Genomic DNA, 19,953 nt, shown 5'->3' on the forward strand with positions numbered 1-19,953 from the left:
TTTAGTAATCTTATATTTTTATACAGAAAACCTACTTAAAACCTCGAAAGATTAGATAACAATTCGTAGAGCCTCGTGAAAGTTCCTAGTGACAAAAACGACAGTATCGTGTTATTGTTCAAGCATAAGTGTTTCGGCTATCATACAGTTGAGTAACACGTTGTAATTCAACAATAAACTATGGCACTCGAGCCGCAGTACGTAGACTACTTTAACGACGACGAAGAACTTGTATCTAAAGTCGGTGTCAGCGACATTGAGATCATCCGAGGATGGCTGACAAAACAGCCACACTTGCCAAGAATATCAGGTAGGTACAAGCAAATTATGCATATTGCTTACATCCACGTGCCACTAATATTAGTTTTTGTAAATTGACAATTGTTTTCCATTTTTTTTGCGCTAGACAAACAGCTGGTGATATTTTTAAACTACTGCCAAAACAATTTGGAAAAGACTAAAAAAATGATCGATTCCTATTACACGACCAGGACACACTCGGCCGACTTGTTTGCCAACAAAACTATGAAAGAGCTCGAACAAACCTTCGACACGTAGTAATATTGAAAATTCAGTTTTTTTTAAATTATTATATTATGTTAAACAATTTAATGAAAATAGGCGTACAGATGCTATATTGCGGTATTATTTCTAGTTACTTCCACAAATTACCAACGTTGCCCAATGGATGTAGAGTGGGTTTTTCGCGACTAAGAGACATGGATCCAAGTCACTTTAACACGTTGAACACGATAAGACTTTTGTTGGGCTTGTACGACATGTCGGTCAACGAGGACCCGTTGGCCCCGGAATGGAGGTTCGTCATTGACATGACCGGATTTTCAATGGGCCATTTGACCAAGTTGATGGATTTAAAACTAATGAGAAAATGTATCGCATACGTTCAGGTATAGTCGATCGGAAACACGGGGAAAATATCGTCGGCTTACAATTAGTGAACGGTACATCAAATCAAGGTGTTGTAGTTTTTTTTTTATTAAGTTTTTCTGGTGGTCTAAAGTGTTGACCGGTGAAACCCCCCATTTGGGCCAAATCTTAGTCACCGACTTCGTGTGTATCGCCGCTTGTAAGCCAACGATATTATAATTATTATATCATGTTGTTTTGTTGAACTTTTAGTTCGTGCAGCCAATACAACTGATCGGTATTCACATGATAAACGCCCCGTCGTTAGCTAGTCAGCTGCTGATATTCTTGAAACCGCTTATGCACAAAGACATGTATTCAAGGGTAATGCTACGAGCCCATCGTTCCGTACTGAGAGTTCCTTTCTAATATAAATTTTTTGAATTTTAGATAAGTGTATTTTCGTCGAGCGAAATGAAAAACTTTTATAAAATCGTTCCTCAAGAAAACTTGTCGAGCGACTTGGGTGGAAAATCGCCATCTCTAGAACAACTGAAAGGTATTAATTGACATCTACATTGTGTGTACTATTTAATGGCATTTTATTGCCATTGTCGCGTCGAACTTAACGATTGGTGTTGTGTGCAGAAACAACGTTTGAAACGCTTAAGAAATACGAAAAATGGTTCGAGTTTGATGACAAATTTGGTCGCGTAGACGAGACCAAGAGAACAGAAAAATATCAATATAAATCAGACGATTACGGATTAGAAGGATCTTTCAAAAAACTGGAGTTTGATTAAAAAAAAAAAAATCAAACGAAACGCGTTTCGTTATTATCATAATATATTACCTATTGCAACATTAGTGTAATAATATTAATTTATCAAGTATTATAGTTTCAAAACTGATAACAGATATTTTTCAGTCAATGTTTTTTTGAAGCATCAATATTGAGAAATGGGTTCGGAACTACGATAAAGTCAACAGAAAGCGCAATAATATTGAATAATAAATTGATAACGCGGTTATAATAATGTTATATAGTATGGTAATTGAAACTGATTTGTTTGCATTACTGTAAAGTTGAGAAAAAAAAGATAGGAGGTTTTGCCTCTTAAACGACGAATTAATCCGGTGTTGTGGTTTTAACGTCATATAACTAATTGGAATTAACCGTCGTTACTTACCTACTTTGGTTACCTACTAGTTTACCTTAGATATTTAAACAACCCACCACTAATGAACGACCGAATAAAAACACAATTATTCGTGTTTCAAATTTTTGTACATCTAAAAAATTATTGGCGCCAACCAATAAGCAGTTGGTCAGTTGATCAGGTAAAAAAAAACCACTATATTAGGACCCCCAAAAAAAATGTACCCAGGTAAATACAATGTTGAAACTGATTTTCCAAACACCAACCAAAAAAGCAACTTTTAAAATATTTTACTCCACGTTCTTGATATAATACATATGTGATATTCCTAAATAATTTATGGGCAATTTTTAACATAAACGCATGCTGTTGCCGTATAATTTCAAGAAAACAACAAGTAATAATAGTGTTGTAATATATGTAATAATTGTATACTGGCCAAGTATGCTATTCTCACGTGTATCCCGTCTACTAGAAATCAAGGCAGAATATTTTTAAAGATTAACCCGGTCATAGAAGAACTGGATTTAAAACTAATTTTGGTAGTTTTTTATTATATTTACACGTCGCCCCGTTTCCACCCCGACTCTAAGGGCGCTAGGGGTTTCTTTCCAGGATCAAAATAATAAATATAGGTATTATATACCTAAACGCCTACACTTATTTTTAACTTGTGATATTCGGTATTTCTTACTGAGTTTTGACTTGAAGAAGTAAGTATATTTATGAGTCACGGTCCACGGGCAGTGGTTTGAAACAAATTAGTGGGTTTGCAAAGATGTTTTTTTTATAGGCCTTCATCCATAATAAATAAAAGAGACTACTATAGTTAGGTTAGGTTGTAATAATATTGTATGCAATATTATTTTTTGTAGTCTCGGGGTGTACAAGGCGTGATTTGAAATTATCAACTGAGATACTAAACGTTAGTTTTTTAAACTGTTAAAAAAAAAGAAATAATGTTCGTATTGGTATGCATTACACATGGTGGGAGTGCTTATCTTTCCCTATCCTTTCTATTCTACATATTATCTCGCTTGTGCTGTTCAAGTAATTTAGTAGTTATAGCTACTGTACACATATTTGTGCGTCATGATTTTTTACAGGAAAGCAAAAATTAATAACACAAATGGTTCAGTAATTGGTAGCTATTTCATTCTACACTAACAAGGTCTCATTTGTCAAGCCTTTATCTTGTCCTTCGTTCGGGATGGCGGCCTCAAAGGGTTTTAATACAGCCTATCCCTGTCATTATTATTATCTATGAGAAAATTATATTCATAGTTTTAAACTATTGTGTAGGCGTTTTTGTAAAATGTATTCTAACAAACACACTTCGTTAGCTCACTGTAAATGAACAGAAATGTTTTTAAAAGATGTGATATAGTACGGGAACTAAATAAATACCATAATGATATCTTAATAACATAATATACCGTCGCCTAAAATCAGTGTCGATGGATATATATATTTATTATTATCGCCTAATATAATATTTAGGTAAATAATATTATAAGTCACATAACATTATAGGGACGAGTAAGGATGACCAGACGAGCTGGGACAGTCAGCAGTTTTCAAAATTCCGTTTAATTCGTGATAAGAAGTAAGAATCAAATGGTACATAACCTCAAAATATTTTTAGTGTACTTATGGTCTGTCTTATAAAGGTCTAACAGCGATTTTACCAAAAACCAGTCAAGAGAAATTTTGTATTTTTAAATCAAAAACATGGCCTTTAGGTAAATTTTTATCTTTTTTGCTAATTGCACAGTTGTATATTTATCGATACGGTAAAATTAAATGTCAATACTCGTTAACTAAGTACTTGCTAACCATAATAATAACAACAACTTATAACACACTATTTATTATTGTAATAATATATTGTGTTTTTAAATGATTTGATTTTATTGTATTTTATATTATTATTATTATTTCTACTTGTTACCTCGATTAGATTTCAGAATTTGACCGACCGGTATAAATTAGTTTTACCGTACCTTGCACAGATAGAGTATCTTACAATGATTTTTAAAGAAATAAGAACAGCTGTCTCGGTCGAGTAAATAAGAGACAGTACGATTATTTTACATTGGCCATTTGTACACACTGTATACACACCCAATGGTATAGCTGCTGTTGTTATCGAATACCAATGTCCCAGCCAACAGCTGCCAAGCCAATTAAATCCAAGCGGCATGCATAGTCAGTTGTTAGGGAAAATAACGGTCATTTTGATTTCAACAGCAGGTATAGGCGATATAATAATAATAAACATTAAACGGACGCATTCTTATACCAGAAATCGGGATACTATTTTGTCCAGACTCCAGAGTCCAAACTCCACCGTATGAATTACAGTGAATACTGAATTGTGTGTGATCTACAAGTTGTCATTATTATATCATGTTATAGCAGAAAAAACCCGAGTTTTTTTATTGCAATTTTATTGTTCACCATATTCGACGGAATTCCTCGCTATTATTATTGTTGAAGATTCCATTTTTAAATTTGTTTCCAACCATCCGACTTCAGTTCCTATTGTGATTTGTGTCCACACGCACGTCAACCACACACTATTCTATAGCACACAAGGTAAGGAAACGTTTTAACATTGTTTTTTACAATATTTAAAATTGCAATGCTAATGCAGTTTTGTATATTTTATTAACGTTAGCAACATCATGTTGTAGAGTACATTACATTTTAAATTTTAAATTTCTTAATTTTAATTTTACCGTTCAGGCGAATTCACATTCAAACAAGAATGTCTCAATTCGCCTTCGTAAACGATCTCAAAAGTGCTGTAAGGATGGACGACCCAATCACCAGTGGGCCGGCTCCCCGTTGGATGAAGAAAAGCGTTGAATCAAACTCGAGGTCTGTATCCTACGCTAAAATACCACTATTGCCATGAGTGGGTAATGAAATAATCAATTAATTATTTTTAGTTCGGCTAACACGTCCAGGAACAAGTTATCTACCTCGAGTTCGTTCAGTGCTAACATGAGAGCGTCTAAGGAAAGCATGGACTTAATTTCCAGCAAGAAGACGCCATCAAAAACACCAAAGAAATCAAAATCACCTGGTATGTGACATTTTTTTAAAATCAATAATATCCATGTTGATTTTATTATCATTAAAAAATACACAGCATTCTATAATCATCTTTTCAACAAAAATAAATTTTCAGTCAATTAATTTTGTTAATTACTGTAAAATTTAATTTGAATGTTAACTTACCTTCGTGAAATGAATGAACTGAAACAAAAAATGAATAGATTTTCTAAAAGAAATAAGTTAAAACCTCGAAAACTTGATGTGAATTCTCCGGATTTCTCTTATCTTAGATGTAAAACATTATCTGTTATTAATGAAAGTAAGCATTCACGTTATTTGTTTTGTGTAAGAAATAAAAATATCATTATTGTAGTGTGTTAATAAAAAAAAAAATAATATCTGTGTTAAAAAACTAGCATATCCAATCCGTTGAAATTACTGACATGATAAATTATATTATTATAAATGTAAGGGTGAACGTAGGTATCGCAATTTTTATTTAATAAATAATTTTTTGTTACTTGTAGTTGAAAAAAACATGACTTTTTTTTGTTGTAAAAATATTTTGAAATAATGGGTTTTTCTAAATGGCTTACTGGTTAAATATAGTCTTTGAAATTCTGCTTACAGTTTGATAATTACTCTGGGTCACTTACCTGGAAAAGTTCAATAATATTTTTGGAGCAGATTCTTCCAGTAGAGTGTCTTTTTATTTCTATAATAATTAAAAATCATATTATGAATAATGTTTTATATTTTTACAATAAGATCGTAGGCAATTCTTCATTGTACATAATGTAAATATAGCCCATTAAAAAAAAAAAATTAACCTTACCAATATTTTAACACAGCAAACTCCTCTCTCTAGTTGTTCCTGATGTAGAAATTTCAAAATATGGACTAGTAGCGTTCAAACGAAATTTTAAGTACACTTGCTAGACATTGAGAATCGTACATTTTATAATTAAACGTGCTACATTAAAATAATATTTTATACTTTATAATATTGAAAACAATTATGTAAACATGACTGTTTAGGATAAAGTTATTTATTTGTTGACTTGAAATAACCAAAACTATGATACTTTTACTTTGTATGTATAGTAAAATAATACATTAATTTTGTAATGAGTCTTAAAACAATTTTATTAATCGATTTATTGATTTGTATTTTTTTTAATCCGCTTTATGCTTGAAATGAGCAAATTTGTATGCATCTATTTACAGTAATAATTTTTAATTTTGTTTCAGCTTCAAGATCAGCATCCAACACACCAGCCAAACCCAAAACACCTGGTGGTGACCGGTTCATTCCTTCCAGAACATCGACAAATTTTGACATCAGTCATTTTAAAGTAAATACACGCAAATTGTTAAAATTATACTTTTCGTAAATATTCAATTTGAAATTGTCCATTAACAATTATATGAAATTTTTGTTTTTTAGATGAACCAAGAAAATGAAAATTTTGACATTAGTCCCTCGAAATCGGACTATAGAAAAGCCATGTCTGAAAATCTCCATGGCTGTGACATTAATAACGTTCGTGTTCTGTCCTATCAAAACAAAGCTCCAGCTCCCCCTGAAGTATGTTGTTTGATATTTATACAATTTTCGAATGTTAATACTCATTGCGTTGTAAATGTTTTTAGGGCTATCAAAACGCTTTGAAAGTAGTCTATAGCCAATCCAAGACTCCAATGAACGTACGAGGAACTACTCGTTACATACCTCATGCGCCAGACCGTATATTGGACGCTCCTGAAATAGTTGACGATTATTGTAATAATATGTTCATAACTAAACTAATTAAAAGAAAATCAATTAAATTTTTTTAAAAATATTTATATGTAATTAGATTTAAATTTAATTGACTGGAGCTTCTCTAATATGCTGGCTGTTGCTCTCGGAACTAGTGTTTACCTGTGGAATGCCGACAGTGGTGCAATCGATCAACTTCTTGATTTAGAAGGTGCCGATTACGTCACCTCCCTAAGCTGGGTTCCTAATGGAAATTTGTTGGCCGTTGGAACCGCTTTAGGACCTGTACAAGTTAGTATTGCAGTTATTACATTAAATATGTATTTTAATTAAGTTTTCAAAGTTAAAGTAATTAGCCAACTACTAGAGTAAACCTATGACAGTTAATACCAATAATAAAAATGCTTGCAAGTAATCTTCTACCTACTTTTTTAGTTCACTTATTATCTTCTAAATTATTTTTATTATAACTTTGTGTTATTTCTTTTTTTTTTTCAATGATATAATATAAGTTTACAACCTAAGCTCGCAAGAAAAACAAGTTAATCTTCAGTCTTGGGAAAAATTCAAAAATAATTATCTCGATCTAGATAAAAAATGATTTGAATAATGCCCAAATTTGATGTCATATTTTATCGATAAAACTTAAGCGCAGTTGCGGCCAAAATAATCTGATATTCCTAATTACTTATGTACAGAAATTAATCATTTTTTTTTTGTTTCCAGTTATGGGATGCCTCACAAACAAAGAGACTGCGTGTAATGAATAGTCACAGTTCTAGAGTTGGTGCCATGTCATGGAATACACATATTCTTACGACTGGTTCTAGAAATGGACAACTCGTTAACAACGATGTTCGACAAAGAGATCATGTCATAGGCACAATCCAATCCCATACACAAGAGGTACGCTAAATAAATGTGTTTAACTCAGCCAAATGAAATAGGTAAACTTATGAATTATCATTGTAACGTTTAATGTGTTAATACAGGTCTGTGGTTTAAAATGGTCACCAGATGGACGTTACCTCGCTAGCGGCGGCAACGATAATTTACTCAACATATACAGTGGCATGCCTGGCCAAGCTACATATCAGGCCGAACCTATTTACAGTTTCAGGTAAATGAGTATAATATTAACTAGATTGAATTTTTCAAAACTCCTAATTGCAAACGTAACGTTTCAGTCAACATCAAGCTGCAGTCAAAGCTTTGGACTGGTGTCCGTGGCAAACAAACGTATTGGCCAGTGGTGGCGGTACGGCTGACAGGCACATACGGTTTTGGAACTGTAATAACGGCCAATGTATCGACTCGGTAAATGCTAATTCACAGGTGTGCGCAATACTGTGGTCAAAAACATACAGGGAATTAGTTTCCGCCCACGGTTTCGCTAACAATCAACTTACCATCTGGAAGTATCCATCGATGACAAAGGTAGTAATAACTTCTACAAGACAAGATGTGTTTATTTCACAATAATATATTAATATATTATTTTAATTTTAAAAGGTTGCTGAACTGACAGGACACACGAATCGTATATTGAATCTTGCCATGTCCCCTGACGGCTCGACAGTACTATCTGCCGGAGCAGACGAAACATTACGAATGTGGAAATGCTTTTTGCCAGACCCGAAAGTGAAAAAAGAACAGGAGAAGCGTTCTTCCCGACCCACATTGTTAGGCCCTGGCTTACGATGATTATTCATAGTTTCAATTCTTATAAATACTTGTGTTACAATTTTGAATTATTTTTATACCTTATCAAAATCTTTTTTTTTCCCGTCTAATTTTACTTTTGTCTTAACATTTTCCTATTTTTTCTCAATGTAATATTCTTAGTACAAGTATTCTTAAGAAAGTCTTTCAATGACCACATTTAACAGTCTTGTTAAAATGTACTAATAGCTTTTTGACAAAAAACAAAAAATGACTATACTTATTGATAACGACTGTAATTGCTTCTCAAATTATATTAATTGATTATAATAAATGATTTTGATTATTTATGTTAAGGTTTTTGATTTTATGTTCAAAACAGTCTATAGTTAAAATTGGGAATGGGAAACGTTGGTTTTTATGTACTTGAACCGTTAATTTTTGTTTAACATTTTTTAGAAACACTAAAGAGAGAAAAGTTTTAATTTAGCACATTGTTGTTCGGTATAATATTGGTGTATTTAAAAACTAATGATTTATTTGGCACAAAATAATAATTTTTTTAAAGTATATTACCTACTTCAGAATTCACTAAATAAATACTGATGATTTTAGTTTTGGACTAGACATTTTTTAATAGGAATAAATTATTATTCACAATTATCTAATATCTGCATTTCATAAATGCAGCTATAATCAGAATAAAATAAAACAGTTTTTTTTTTCAAATGAGGTTTATATTTAAAATGAATAACAACAAAAAAAGCACAATAATAACTAAAGGAAAAAAAAAAGTGTATAATATAATTTATTTTGTAAAACAACTTGACTGTAGTTAGTCGTAATACGCTTGCTCTTATCAGTCACAACCATTTAAAAACCCAAAACTTTTTTTTAAAATTTAATCGAGTATAAATAATTCCATAGTGTCTAGTATTATTGCAACTATATTATACTGCTGTGTAGAGCTAGTGTTAATAAATGAAAAATTTAACAATGGTTTTTCAAATCGAGTATTATATATTATTGGTATATATCGTAACACAATGTAGACGTAATTCAAAATTACTTGGAGGTAAGCAATGCATATAAACAACCTATAAATAATTCGAATTAGAAATTGAATGTTTCGTTTACAAAATTGACTAGAAATATTGAAATTAAAACAGTGAAACACGCAACAGCGATCGTGTTTATAATCTTTGGTTATCTCCAAGTTAACAAAAAAAAAAATTGTATTGGTTACACGTAAAAATAATACAGTTGAAAAAATGTGACTGAAAGATTCAAATAATATAGTAACAACAATTAATAATAAAACTAAAAGATTAATATGAATAAAAACAAAATTTATAACTAAGATTACCAATATTCAATACATAATCTTACAAATTATACAATTAATTTTTTTTTTTTTTTTTAATAGAAAGTGCACACTTATCGCGATAATTTAAAAAGGCACAAATAAAACAGAAACGTACAATTGCTGAATGTTAAAATCGAACATTGGTGCAAATATTAGCTTTACATACAATTAAGATGATATTAATATAAAAATTTTTGAAATACTCAAAAGTTTTTCCATTTAGAAAATACACAAACAAAATCGTTTTCCAAGGATACATATATTTAGTTATTTTAGAAAATACCCTGCTACAGTTTTTATTACTATGGCTGACAGAGCCATTTGATAAGCTCTTTTATAAGGCACTGTTTACAATATAATAAAAATACAATAATGATAATTATTAGTATACTTAGGGAACTCAAAACGTATTCAATGAAAAACAAAACAAAAAGTCCACACCTTAAAAATTAGTGTACGAGTCCTTAAAACTATAAATAATTACAATTTCAAAAAAAAAAAAATTTAACATTAGGTTGCAAAATATTATAGTATATAACAATAATAAGTAAAATATAAAAAATAATGTACAAAAATAATATAGATTCTTACATTGAGTTGTAAGTCGATGAATGGTCAATTTGCAATTGAAGATTATGTACCATTGACATAAGTTTAGCGTTATCAATAAATAGTTCTTTGACTACCATATCGGCACTCATAAGTTGCTTAGTCTGTCAAAACAAAATGCATTATTTGTAAAAAATACTGTCAATTTTAATCGTAATGTACTTTTCGATTGCGTTAAATGTAAAACATACTTTATCTTTTCTCAGTTTAATTTGTTCTTCGAGTCTGTCCTGCAAGGACCGTAATATTTTATGAACTTCGTCTACTTTCAACTGATGTTCTTTCCATATAGCTGTAAATTATAAACAAGAAATGAGATATTGTTTAATGATAAAAAACATTTTTTTTTTTATCTCTGACCATCTGTAAGTTTTTGATGTCTCGCCTGCTCGCTGTGCAGCTTCTGTTCCAATTCTTTACATTTCCTAGCCTCGGTAGATAATTGGTTACTGTAATAGACGTCCTGTCGAGTTGGCTGATTATTCTGAAAGCGAAATATACACGTATATTAAAATATTATTTGTCATAAATAAAAATAAAAGACTCGTACATAGCCGTGTTCGTCAATGAGTCGTAACCAAAGGACAACATCGATTTAAAAATTAACAAAATATATGAAAATAAAATGTTCTGGATTATTTAGAGGTAAGGTCAAGTGGTAGTTATTTTACAGAAATATTAAGAATAAACTCTATCTAGGAAGCGATACTCACAGATAATTTGATGAAATACTGTTGTAAATTTGATATTTCATTTCTTAATCTGTTTCTTTGTAGTACAAGCATATGGCATTCTTTATTTAATTGATGACACGATTTTTTTAGACTCAAATGTTTGGTTTTAAATTCATTATAAGCCTGTAAAAAAAAAAAAAAAAATACTTATTACCATCTACAAAGTAATTACATAAATTTGAAATATGAAAAAAAAATTCTCACCGTAAAGTTTTCGTTGCATTTTTCACATTCTTCCGATAATTTACAAACAGAAACTTCGCGGTCAACTTTTTCAACTAGTGGAACTATTTTGCATTTTAATTCATCATTTTCTTTTACTAATCTAAACAACTCCTCTTCAGTTTTAGTTTGATATTCCATAAATTCTGTTTGAATGCAATTGATCTACACAAAATACACAAATACAAATTAATTAACTAATCAGCCGTTTAGCCGTTTTGTCACACTAACCTGTTCTTCGAGTTCAGAATTTTCATTGATCGTAGATAATTTATTATTATCGGAAGTTTCAGCTTGTAACATATCACTGTACTCTTTTATTTTGACTTCCAAGTCGTTCAATTTTTCTTCATTCATTTTCTTTTCCTGTGAAAATGAACGCCACAGCTGTTGAATTTTAAACACAATACGCATCGAAAACAACACTTACCATTTCATTCAGCTTTCTTTCTTCATCCAATTTCGTTGACCAATATTCTTCACACTCGTAATATTCATTACGAAGTGCATCCATGCCATTTTCCAACCCTGTGCATTCGTCTTTCAAACGTTTTGCTTCGTCCAAAGCTTTGTCGGCGACTTCACCCAAGTCGCTGTACCTTGCTTCCCAATCAGCAGTAAGTTGTTCACAGCGTTTGTGCAATTCTTGGTTGTCCATTTTGCACTTGTTGTACAGCTGTTGTAGTGATTCAATTTCACTATTAGTGTTTGTCGGCGAAGAGTCCACAAATGTCGACTCTAAAGAAGAGTTTTCAAATTGTTCGATCAACGAACGCCGAGTGGGATACTTGGCCAACGGCGATGACGAAATCACGCTATCTGGACTATGCTGTAATACGGGTAAAGTTTTTTTCTGGTCGGATGATTGTGATTTTTGTTTCATTAATTCCAAATAGTTAATTAGTTCGTTTAATTGATCTGAATTGATTTGCGATTGCGATAATGTGGATTTGATATTGTTAACAAGCGTGGATGAGGTCAACGGACATTTTTGTTCTAAATCGCTAGAAAGTTCATCCTGAAATTAATGAAAATGTTTTAAAAATAAATTCTTAGAATGTTCAAAGTTTTATTTTATTCGCAATAAGAACACGTTAAGTTTAACCAACATTTGGTTCGTCGCCACTGAACAAAGTATAATATTATAACACTTACTTTGTTCCAAGTGCTACTGTCAGATTCGACTGTATACGTCTCCGAGGTGTTGGTTGAATCAGTGCATTCTTCAGCCAAATCATTTGTCGTAGAATACATATTAATTTTACCAAAACAATTTGGACTGTTTTCTTCGGCTAAGAAATTTCTCACATTACTTTCAAATGATCTATCATGATCTTGACTATGCAATCTATATATTATAATAAATTTTGAATTATAAATAATATTACTAATAATCAATTTAAATTAACTAAAGATTTACCCTTTAACTGCTTCGAGTTCAATTACTAATTCGTCATTTTGATCTCTCAAAGTTTTATTTTCATTTTTCAAGTTATCAATTTTCTCCAATAGATCTATTATTTGTCCATTGTTTGCTTCGAGTTCCAACTCCTAAATTTTAACAAACATTACTTATTTACTACTTCCAAATATTTGATATTTCATTAAACATAAGCATTATTAGTTACTTAAACTAGAAGTAAATAATTTTACTAATCAAATTGAAGAAATTAACAAAATAATGTTCAATAAAATATTAATACTTGTATATATATTTTCATAATTAATGAAACAACCGCTGCTAAATTGTCAGCATATAACTTCTTCAATATTTTTGTTTTTGAAATTTAAATATTATTTAGACTTTTGGTTGCCATACAAATATAACAAAAAAAAAATCTCTTATCATGGTCTAAAGGTAAGTTTGACCGATAACAGCAAGTCTTTCACAATTATTAAGCTAGAGAGCCAAAATATTTAACCAAGTCGAGTTCAATCAACCATACAAACTCTGTTAATTTATTTCAGATAATATTTGCGTTCAATATATATCGAGAAAAACTCATAGTGAGATGTTAATTTTTAAGTGAAATGAAATGACAATATCAAATATCGCTGAAAGTAAAACTATTTCAACATTACCTTTTGCTTTAATTTTGGAATTTCTTGTACATGTATTTCCAACGCAGCATTCTTTTCTAATGTTTCTTCCAAACATTCATTTAATTGAGAATTTTCTTTTTCTAATTTACTCAATTGCTAAAACAAACGTAATATAATTTAGAACATTACATTCGGCTTTATCAAGATTTTTTTTTAAAAAATAAAAAAATAAAATACTTTTTTTATTGTTGCGAGTTCAGATTGTAATTCTGATTCATAATTTTTAATTTCTCTTAATTTTTCATTGAGCATATTGTTCTGACTAAATAAATGATCTTTTTCTAATCCCCACTGATCGATTAGTGTTTTTCTTTCTTCATTGTGTTTATGCTCTAAAGCACTAAAACAAGGAATGGGTACAAAATTAAAATGAATAGTCAAAACCAGGACTGAAGTTCAAACATCAACACATACATAATTTTTTCAGTCGAAGATTTTTCTAAACGCATATGATTTTCATCAACTTCTTGAGCAAGCATAGCGGCTCTGTTGTTGGCAGTGTCCACGTCATACTTCAATTTATCTTTCTCACAACTCACCTGTTCAATAATCATCCTGCAAAGAGACAAATTAATTAATTAAATATGTATCAAGAATTTCAGAACCAAATGAACTGGCAGTGGGTGATTTTACCAATCTGGACTAAACCATTTGTTTACAAATGTGAACTACCAAAAAAATCAGTTCTGACCATTAGACGGATGCTAGCTGTAAAAGCCTCCACCAACCACCAGTTTGGTTGGCTTCGATATGATGTAAGTATTATTATCTTACTTGAGCCATTTATTCTGATATTCGTTTAATGAATTCAACGCTTTCAGTAAAACAAAAGCCGAATGTATGATTTCATAACTTGGTAACGTAGAAACAGTAATGTTATTATGCAATTTGCGAAATTCAGCACTTATACTAGATATTAATTCAAGTAAATTAAACATAGATTCTGAAGACGGATCTATCCCGAGGTCTTGCAATAAGTTTATTGGCTCGGGTATGCAACAATTATCCCATAGCTCAACTATGGTGTTCACATTTACCAACCTAAAAAAAAACATAAATAAATAAAATGAATAAGTTAAGAGCTAAAATAGAGATTTAACAATATAATTATTACATTGAACTGGGAGAGTTGTCCCCGTTATTGTAAAACGACGTAGAAGATACGCCCGACGTCGATGTTTCAGAGTCCGGTGAAATAGATCGAAAATCTAAGTTGTTGATTATTTCAAGTACTTCTTTAATGGGTATGTCATCGTTTGTGTATTTTTCATTAATTTTTTCAAACAGTTTTTCATTATTACCAAAGTGTTGAACCACATCGTATAGTTGAACTTTTGAAATGAGACCGCTAGGCGTAATTTCTAAATGTTCACAAGCCAGACTCAAGCCATGTTTGTCCATTGACAAACGATCATTTAATGTATCTACAAATTAAACGTTTGAATGTTAATTGTAAAATTAAAACTGTCTGACACCAAATCTTAATATAGAAATATTCATACAATTTTTATCGTCACCATGAGATAACATTCTATTTTTTTCTTGTAGTTCGTTAGACTTTAAATTTGACGCTCCCTGTAAACACCACCAATATTTTTAAAACATACTTGTAAAAAATTAGTTATAAATCTAACCTAAAGTCGACTTACATTTTCATATTCCAGTTTTCGAGGAGAAAATGACATACAGTTATTCTTCATATCGTTCGGTGATGATTGCAGTGGACTAATGATATAATTGTCATCTCGAGGTTTCGATCGACGGCCATATTTTTTTGCACCAGAAACATATTTTGGTGATATTTCCCTTACTACAAAAACAAAAAATTATTAAACTCCTTGTACTACAAAAACCGCATCATTTGGAAACACAATGGACGCTGTTTCATTTTACACAATCGGCTTTTACCAAATAACTTTTCACTATTCACTTGTCACATTTCAACAGCTATCATGAAAAATGGTTTTTAAATATTGATTTTACAAATTATACATATATATATATATAAATATATATATATATATATATACATACATATACATATATAATACTTTATATCAGTAATACATAGGCCTAATATATGTGTGTGTGTATATATATATATATATATATATATACAGGGTGATCAATTTAGCGTAAAACACTCATTTTCTCGGTAAGTAATACAAATTTTAAAATAGTTCTTCTTCTTGAAATCATTTATACTTATGTTATTTTACAATTTAGTAGAATTTCCAATTATTTATCCATTTTAGTTTTTTTCCAGAGCTCTATCAACTTGCTGTAGCACTGAAGATGACAACATAGTTGTCAATCCGTCTATAAGTGTTTTTATTTTGGATAGGGTTTCTTATTAATTAAATTCCCATTTTTAAGTTTCAAAAGTTTATAGCGCTAGGGAAAATACTTAAAAACGTAAATATTTGGTAATTTTACAATGTTGTAATATATCATAAATGAAAGTGTTTCAAGAAGAAGAACTATAAAATTGTTATTACATTTCGAGAAAATAAGTGTCTTATAATTGATATGTTTATTAATTGATCACCCTGTATATAATAAAACATGTAAATGTTTTAATGACAATATGTCGATAAAAAAAAAATCCAATTTTAAATTTGTTTATTGATTATAATCATAATAAACATGAACATTAAACAGCCAATCAAAAGCATTAGTTTACCCATAGAACTTAGTCATAACAAATTCTTACCGAAAACAAACACTAATAATGGTAAAAAATCTGTAAGTTTTAGAGAAAAAAATAATTAGTCATTGGATACTATATTATATCTTGTAGATAATAAACATATCAATATTAATTTTGTCATCCATATAAAAGCAGAACACACTACCCACAGGGGCGTAACCGAAGAACTAAACATACATTTCTATATAATAAATCACCCACCCCCTCCCTCGAAGAAATTTCTTATACTCGTAATTTTTATTATAAAAATTAAAAAAACATATATATTGAGTCAAAATTTGGAGGGGGATGACTTTGAGCGTTGATTGTTTGGAAGGAGTAGCTTAGTCAAGTGTAAGTTTGGAACTACTACTATGTCTGTGTTGGGGGGGGAGGTTCAACAATTTTACTGTAAGCACCTCAAACACAACCTGTTTACACCATTGATAAATAATAAATAGGTACATAATAATGCTCAATATTTTTTTAGAATTGTTTAAAAATGTCAGCTGTTGACAAAACAAAAAAAAAATTTTGTAAATTGAAGTTTATGAATTGTTCATTTTAAAAAGTATAAAAATGAAAGAATTTTTTTTTCTTTCTAATGTCAGTTGTCACCTAAATAATTCTATAGAAAAGAAATAATAATAAAGAATGTATTTAACAGTTTTTTAACAATAACAATACACTATGAGTGAAAGGAATGTCAAAAATAAGGTCAAAGAACAAGCATTTAGTGACAAAAAACTATTAGCATTATTATTATTGAAGAAACTTTTTAATTGAGAAAAATTCAACTTGATTGTCTACTAGTGACATTAAACATACTAAAGTAAAAACTTAGGAATTATTTTTTAATTTATGATTTTCTTACCCGGTGATAACTCTCTTGGTTCATTTACATCTTTAACGCCATTATTTGCTAAATAAACTAAAGCATCTCGAAACTGTTGAAATGAAACACTCGGACATCGATCCAAACATGACCAAATGTGTTCTCGTTGATTGAAGTCCAATTGTAAAGTATCACACAAAGCTTCTACGCCATTATGATCTACGACTCCATTAGCGTTGCACTCACTTTTGAATAAATTGTACAATTCTCTTTCATATGGTTCTTCCATATTTGCATTTAAAAACCATTACCAGTCCTGCAATACAATTTGTTATTAAAATGATAATATTATTAAATGCTAACATAAATATGTCCCATCTTGAGCCTAATCAGTAAAAAGTAAGAAAGAAAAAATGTCAGTTATTGAATAAAACAATTACAATATAGATATAAAACAAACATAATTTTCAACAAATAATTACATATTTCATTGGTAAATTTCGGGTGAACTTTAAAAAAGAAACATTATAGGGAAACCGATACACAATATGTTAGATGTTTGATGTTTCATAACGGAACAGTACGACATTTCACTTACTTATCAAAAAATAAATAATGAACAGTTATTCGATTAAAAAAAAAAAAAATAGGTATGCATAACAATATCAGTGCATATTATTTACTATAACAAGAACAAAATAATTAAAAATTACCTGGTTTTTCGAGCTGTGAGTCACAATCATAATAATTTAATCTTGTAATGAACATTGAACACTGTCAATTTGTCATGCCAATAAAAGTAGAATTGTATTATTGTTATTGCTATCAATATCGCATATGAACTCGCTTATCATTGTATTTCCTAAAAAAAAGGCATTACAGTTTTTTTTGTTATACAATGTCTTTGACATGGCTGATTTTGAGGTTAACATAATGTGTTGCACAGACATGTTGATATTTGATAATTTAATTTTCTTTACATTGAGTGCAAACTCAAGTCAGTTTTAAAATTTAAATTATTTTAAAACAAAAAAAAAAATGAAAACATAATACCTAAATACGTACTTTATTTTTTAATTAACAATTGTCATTAACCTAGGTATTAATAATTAATTGAACATTATATTACTGTTATAGTTAAATTTTTAATAATACACACAAGGTATATTTTGTTGATATACAACATCAGCTACAAGACGTAAGTTATCTGTTTTATATCTATCCTTTATATGAACTGTATTTTATCATCGTACATAACTTCTAATATTTTAGAAGATTTTACATTTGTTTTTTTTGTTATTGATACTTAGTCTTTTGTTTATATATTGAGTTATAATAAAAGATATTTCATAACAACCGTTATCATTTTACAGAGTATAAACCATGCCACAGAATGAGTACATGGAGAGGCACCGTAAATTGTACGGTCGCCGTCTCGATTATGAACAACGTATGCGTAAGAAGGAGGCGAGAGAACCTCATCTGCGGTCAGACAAAGCAAAACGTCTTCGAGGTCTGAAAGCTAAACTTTACAACAAAGAGAGGCGTAATGAAAAGATACAAATGAAGAAGAAGATCAAGGAACATGAAGAGAAACTACAAAAAAAGAAAGAGGATAAACCTAAAGAAGGCGCTCTTCCAGTTTACTTACTCGATCGAGATGTTCAGTCTAGTGCTAAAGTACTGTCTAATATGATTAAACAAAAACGTAAGGAAAAGGCCGGTAAATGGGATGTACCAATTCCCAAAGTACGTGCTCAATCCGACGCTGAAACATTCAAGGTATTAAGAACAGGAAAATCCAGAAGAAAGGCATGGAAGCGGATGGTTACAAAAGTATGTTATGTCGGCGAAGGATTTACCCGCAAGCCGCCAAAGTTCGAAAGGTTCATCAGACCAATGGCGTTACGTTTTAATAAGGCCCATGTCACTCATCCAGAATTAAAAGCCACATTCTGTTTACCTATCATTGGTGTAAAAAAGAATCCAAATTCTCCCATGTACACAAATTTAGGAGTCATAACTAAGGGTACGGTCATAGAAGTAAATATTAGTGAGTTGGGTTTGGTCACGCAGTCCGGAAAAGTAGTGTGGGGTAAATATGCCCAAGTTACTAATAATCCTGAAAATGACGGTTGTATTAACGCTGTACTTTTGGTTTAAATAAATTTGTTTTCATTATTTTATGGTTCTTTTTTATGTGCACAGTGTTGCTAGTATTCCAGTTAATGGTAAATTCCTAATCTGATAAGTGGTCCTATAACACTGGGGAACAAAAAAATTTATTTTTGTGGCATAAAATTTGTCTATGTTTTTAGTAAAAAAAAGTATAGCCTAAGTTATACAAATATGAAATGCAGTTACTTTGTTTATAATAACTCTGGTTCTCGAGATAAACTACATGTCTAAAATATCATACTTTTGCGATCTACCCTCCTTCAGTTGTATTATTTTAAGTATACCCAACCAAAGGTTGTTTTTACCAAATTTACTTACTTACCGCAGTCTTACTTATCAGGCAGTGGTCTCTCGGTTATCTGGCTATGTGATAATGTGATATGTGATATATGTGTATAATAACCAAATAGTTCATAAAATTGATAAAGCCAACTAATTAAGTCCAAATAAACTGATAAGATATATTAATAATAATAATTTTTGCTTTGTTAACCCCTTCTGCAGCCTATTAGCTGGAGTCTATCTCATAAACTAGAGACAATTCGGTAAAACTGATATTTTTTGTACTTTGTAGCCTAGAATTATTCAAAATTGACACCTGTATATTGTGTCGCAAAATAACTGTTCCCCAGTGTAATTTATACATATTTTGCCTAATAACTAATAAATGCTATTAGTGACAGTGTATAACCATGCAGTGTTA

At 30.4% G+C, this 19,953-nt stretch overlaps 4 protein-coding genes across 5 annotated transcripts; 3 read left to right on the forward strand and 1 right to left on the reverse strand.

The window, feature by feature from the left end:
• The first annotated feature begins 95 nt into the window (after positions 1-95).
• On the forward strand, positions 96-1,787 carry LOC126842841 (uncharacterized). The gene is made up of 6 exons (XM_050580028.1): positions 96-310; positions 407-557; positions 656-908; positions 1,141-1,251; positions 1,318-1,426; positions 1,516-1,787. Exons 1-6 carry the CDS (start codon positions 181-183, stop codon positions 1,668-1,670), a joined length of 909 nt encoding a protein of 302 aa, XP_050435985.1. The 5' UTR covers positions 96-180; the 3' UTR covers positions 1,671-1,787.
• Positions 1,788-4,238: 2,451 nt separating this feature from the next.
• Positions 4,239-8,801, forward strand: LOC126842835 (cell division cycle protein 20 homolog). The gene is made up of 11 exons (XM_050580019.1): positions 4,239-4,625; positions 4,776-4,910; positions 4,982-5,118; positions 6,342-6,445; positions 6,538-6,678; positions 6,744-6,873; positions 6,950-7,143; positions 7,579-7,758; positions 7,845-7,972; positions 8,040-8,289; positions 8,365-8,801. The coding sequence occupies exons 2-11, from the start codon at positions 4,798-4,800 to the stop codon at positions 8,554-8,556; spliced, it is 1,569 nt and encodes a 522-aa protein (XP_050435976.1). The 5' UTR covers positions 4,239-4,625; positions 4,776-4,797; the 3' UTR covers positions 8,557-8,801.
• A 1,319-nt stretch (positions 8,802-10,120) lies between these two features.
• LOC126842833 (ninein) lies at positions 10,121-17,907 on the reverse strand. 2 transcript variants are annotated; one of them, XM_050580015.1, is made up of 18 exons: positions 17,786-17,907; positions 17,112-17,388; positions 15,198-15,358; positions 15,051-15,123; positions 14,663-14,972; positions 14,323-14,589; positions 13,963-14,103; positions 13,726-13,888; positions 13,528-13,644; positions 12,866-12,996; positions 12,601-12,793; positions 11,876-12,463; positions 11,677-11,811; positions 11,428-11,610; positions 11,203-11,346; positions 10,850-10,973; positions 10,681-10,781; positions 10,121-10,593 (listed from the first exon to the last, which is right to left on the reverse strand). In XM_050580015.1, exons 2-18 carry the CDS (start codon positions 17,359-17,361, stop codon positions 10,468-10,470), a joined length of 3,207 nt encoding a protein of 1,068 aa, XP_050435972.1. In that variant the 5' UTR covers positions 17,362-17,388; positions 17,786-17,907; the 3' UTR covers positions 10,121-10,467. The 2 variants fall into 2 exon arrangements, with proteins under 2 accessions (XP_050435972.1, XP_050435974.1); XM_050580017.1 differs by lacking the exon at positions 17,786-17,907 and adding an exon at positions 17,555-17,674.
• Positions 17,908-18,035: 128 nt separating this feature from the next.
• Positions 18,036-19,253, forward strand: LOC126842843 (ribosome biogenesis protein NSA2 homolog). Its single transcript, XM_050580031.1, has 2 exons — positions 18,036-18,270; positions 18,446-19,253. Exon 2 carries the CDS (start codon positions 18,456-18,458, stop codon positions 19,233-19,235), a length of 780 nt encoding a protein of 259 aa, XP_050435988.1. The 5' UTR covers positions 18,036-18,270; positions 18,446-18,455; the 3' UTR covers positions 19,236-19,253.
• The last annotated feature ends 700 nt before the right edge of the window (positions 19,254-19,953 follow it).

Source organism: Adelges cooleyi, unplaced genomic scaffold, assembly GCF_023614345.1.
Source record: "Adelges cooleyi isolate 19-005CV unplaced genomic scaffold, UGA_ACOO_1.1 ACOO_flye_CR_arks_rails_tigmint_CR_PRNA_574, whole genome shotgun sequence".
NCBI lineage: Eukaryota > Metazoa > Arthropoda > Insecta > Hemiptera > Adelgidae > Adelges > Adelges cooleyi.

Excerpts from the sequence above, each read along its gene's own strand:
- LOC126842835 (XM_050580019.1), top strand. The coding sequence starts at position 4,798 with ATGTCTCAATTCGCCTTCGTAAACGATCTCAAAAGTGCTGTAAGGATG. Across the intron at positions 4,911-4,981 it reads AGCGTTGAATCAAACTCGAG|TTCGGCTAACACGTCCAGGA; the intron begins GTCTGTATCCTA and ends AATTATTTTTAG. Across the intron at positions 7,759-7,844 it reads TCCAATCCCATACACAAGAG|GTCTGTGGTTTAAAATGGTC; the intron begins GTACGCTAAATA and ends GTGTTAATACAG.
- LOC126842843 (XM_050580031.1), top strand. The coding sequence starts at position 18,456 with ATGCCACAGAATGAGTACATGGAGAGGCACCGTAAATTGTACGGTCGC.
- LOC126842833 (XM_050580015.1), bottom strand. The coding sequence starts at position 17,361 with ATGGAAGAACCATATGAAAGAGAATTGTACAATTTATTCAAAAGTGAG. Across the intron at positions 14,590-14,662 it reads GACAACTCTCCCAGTTCAAT|GTTGGTAAATGTGAACACCA; the intron begins GTAATAATTATA and ends GTTTTTTTTTAG. Across the intron at positions 11,611-11,676 it reads ATTCTGAACTCGAAGAACAG|ATCAATTGCATTCAAACAGA; the intron begins GTTAGTGTGACA and ends TATTTTGTGTAG.
- LOC126842841 (XM_050580028.1), top strand. The coding sequence starts at position 181 with ATGGCACTCGAGCCGCAGTACGTAGACTACTTTAACGACGACGAAGAA. Across the intron at positions 909-1,140 it reads AATGTATCGCATACGTTCAG|TTCGTGCAGCCAATACAACT; the intron begins GTATAGTCGATC and ends TTGAACTTTTAG. Across the intron at positions 1,252-1,317 it reads ACAAAGACATGTATTCAAGG|ATAAGTGTATTTTCGTCGAG; the intron begins GTAATGCTACGA and ends TTTGAATTTTAG.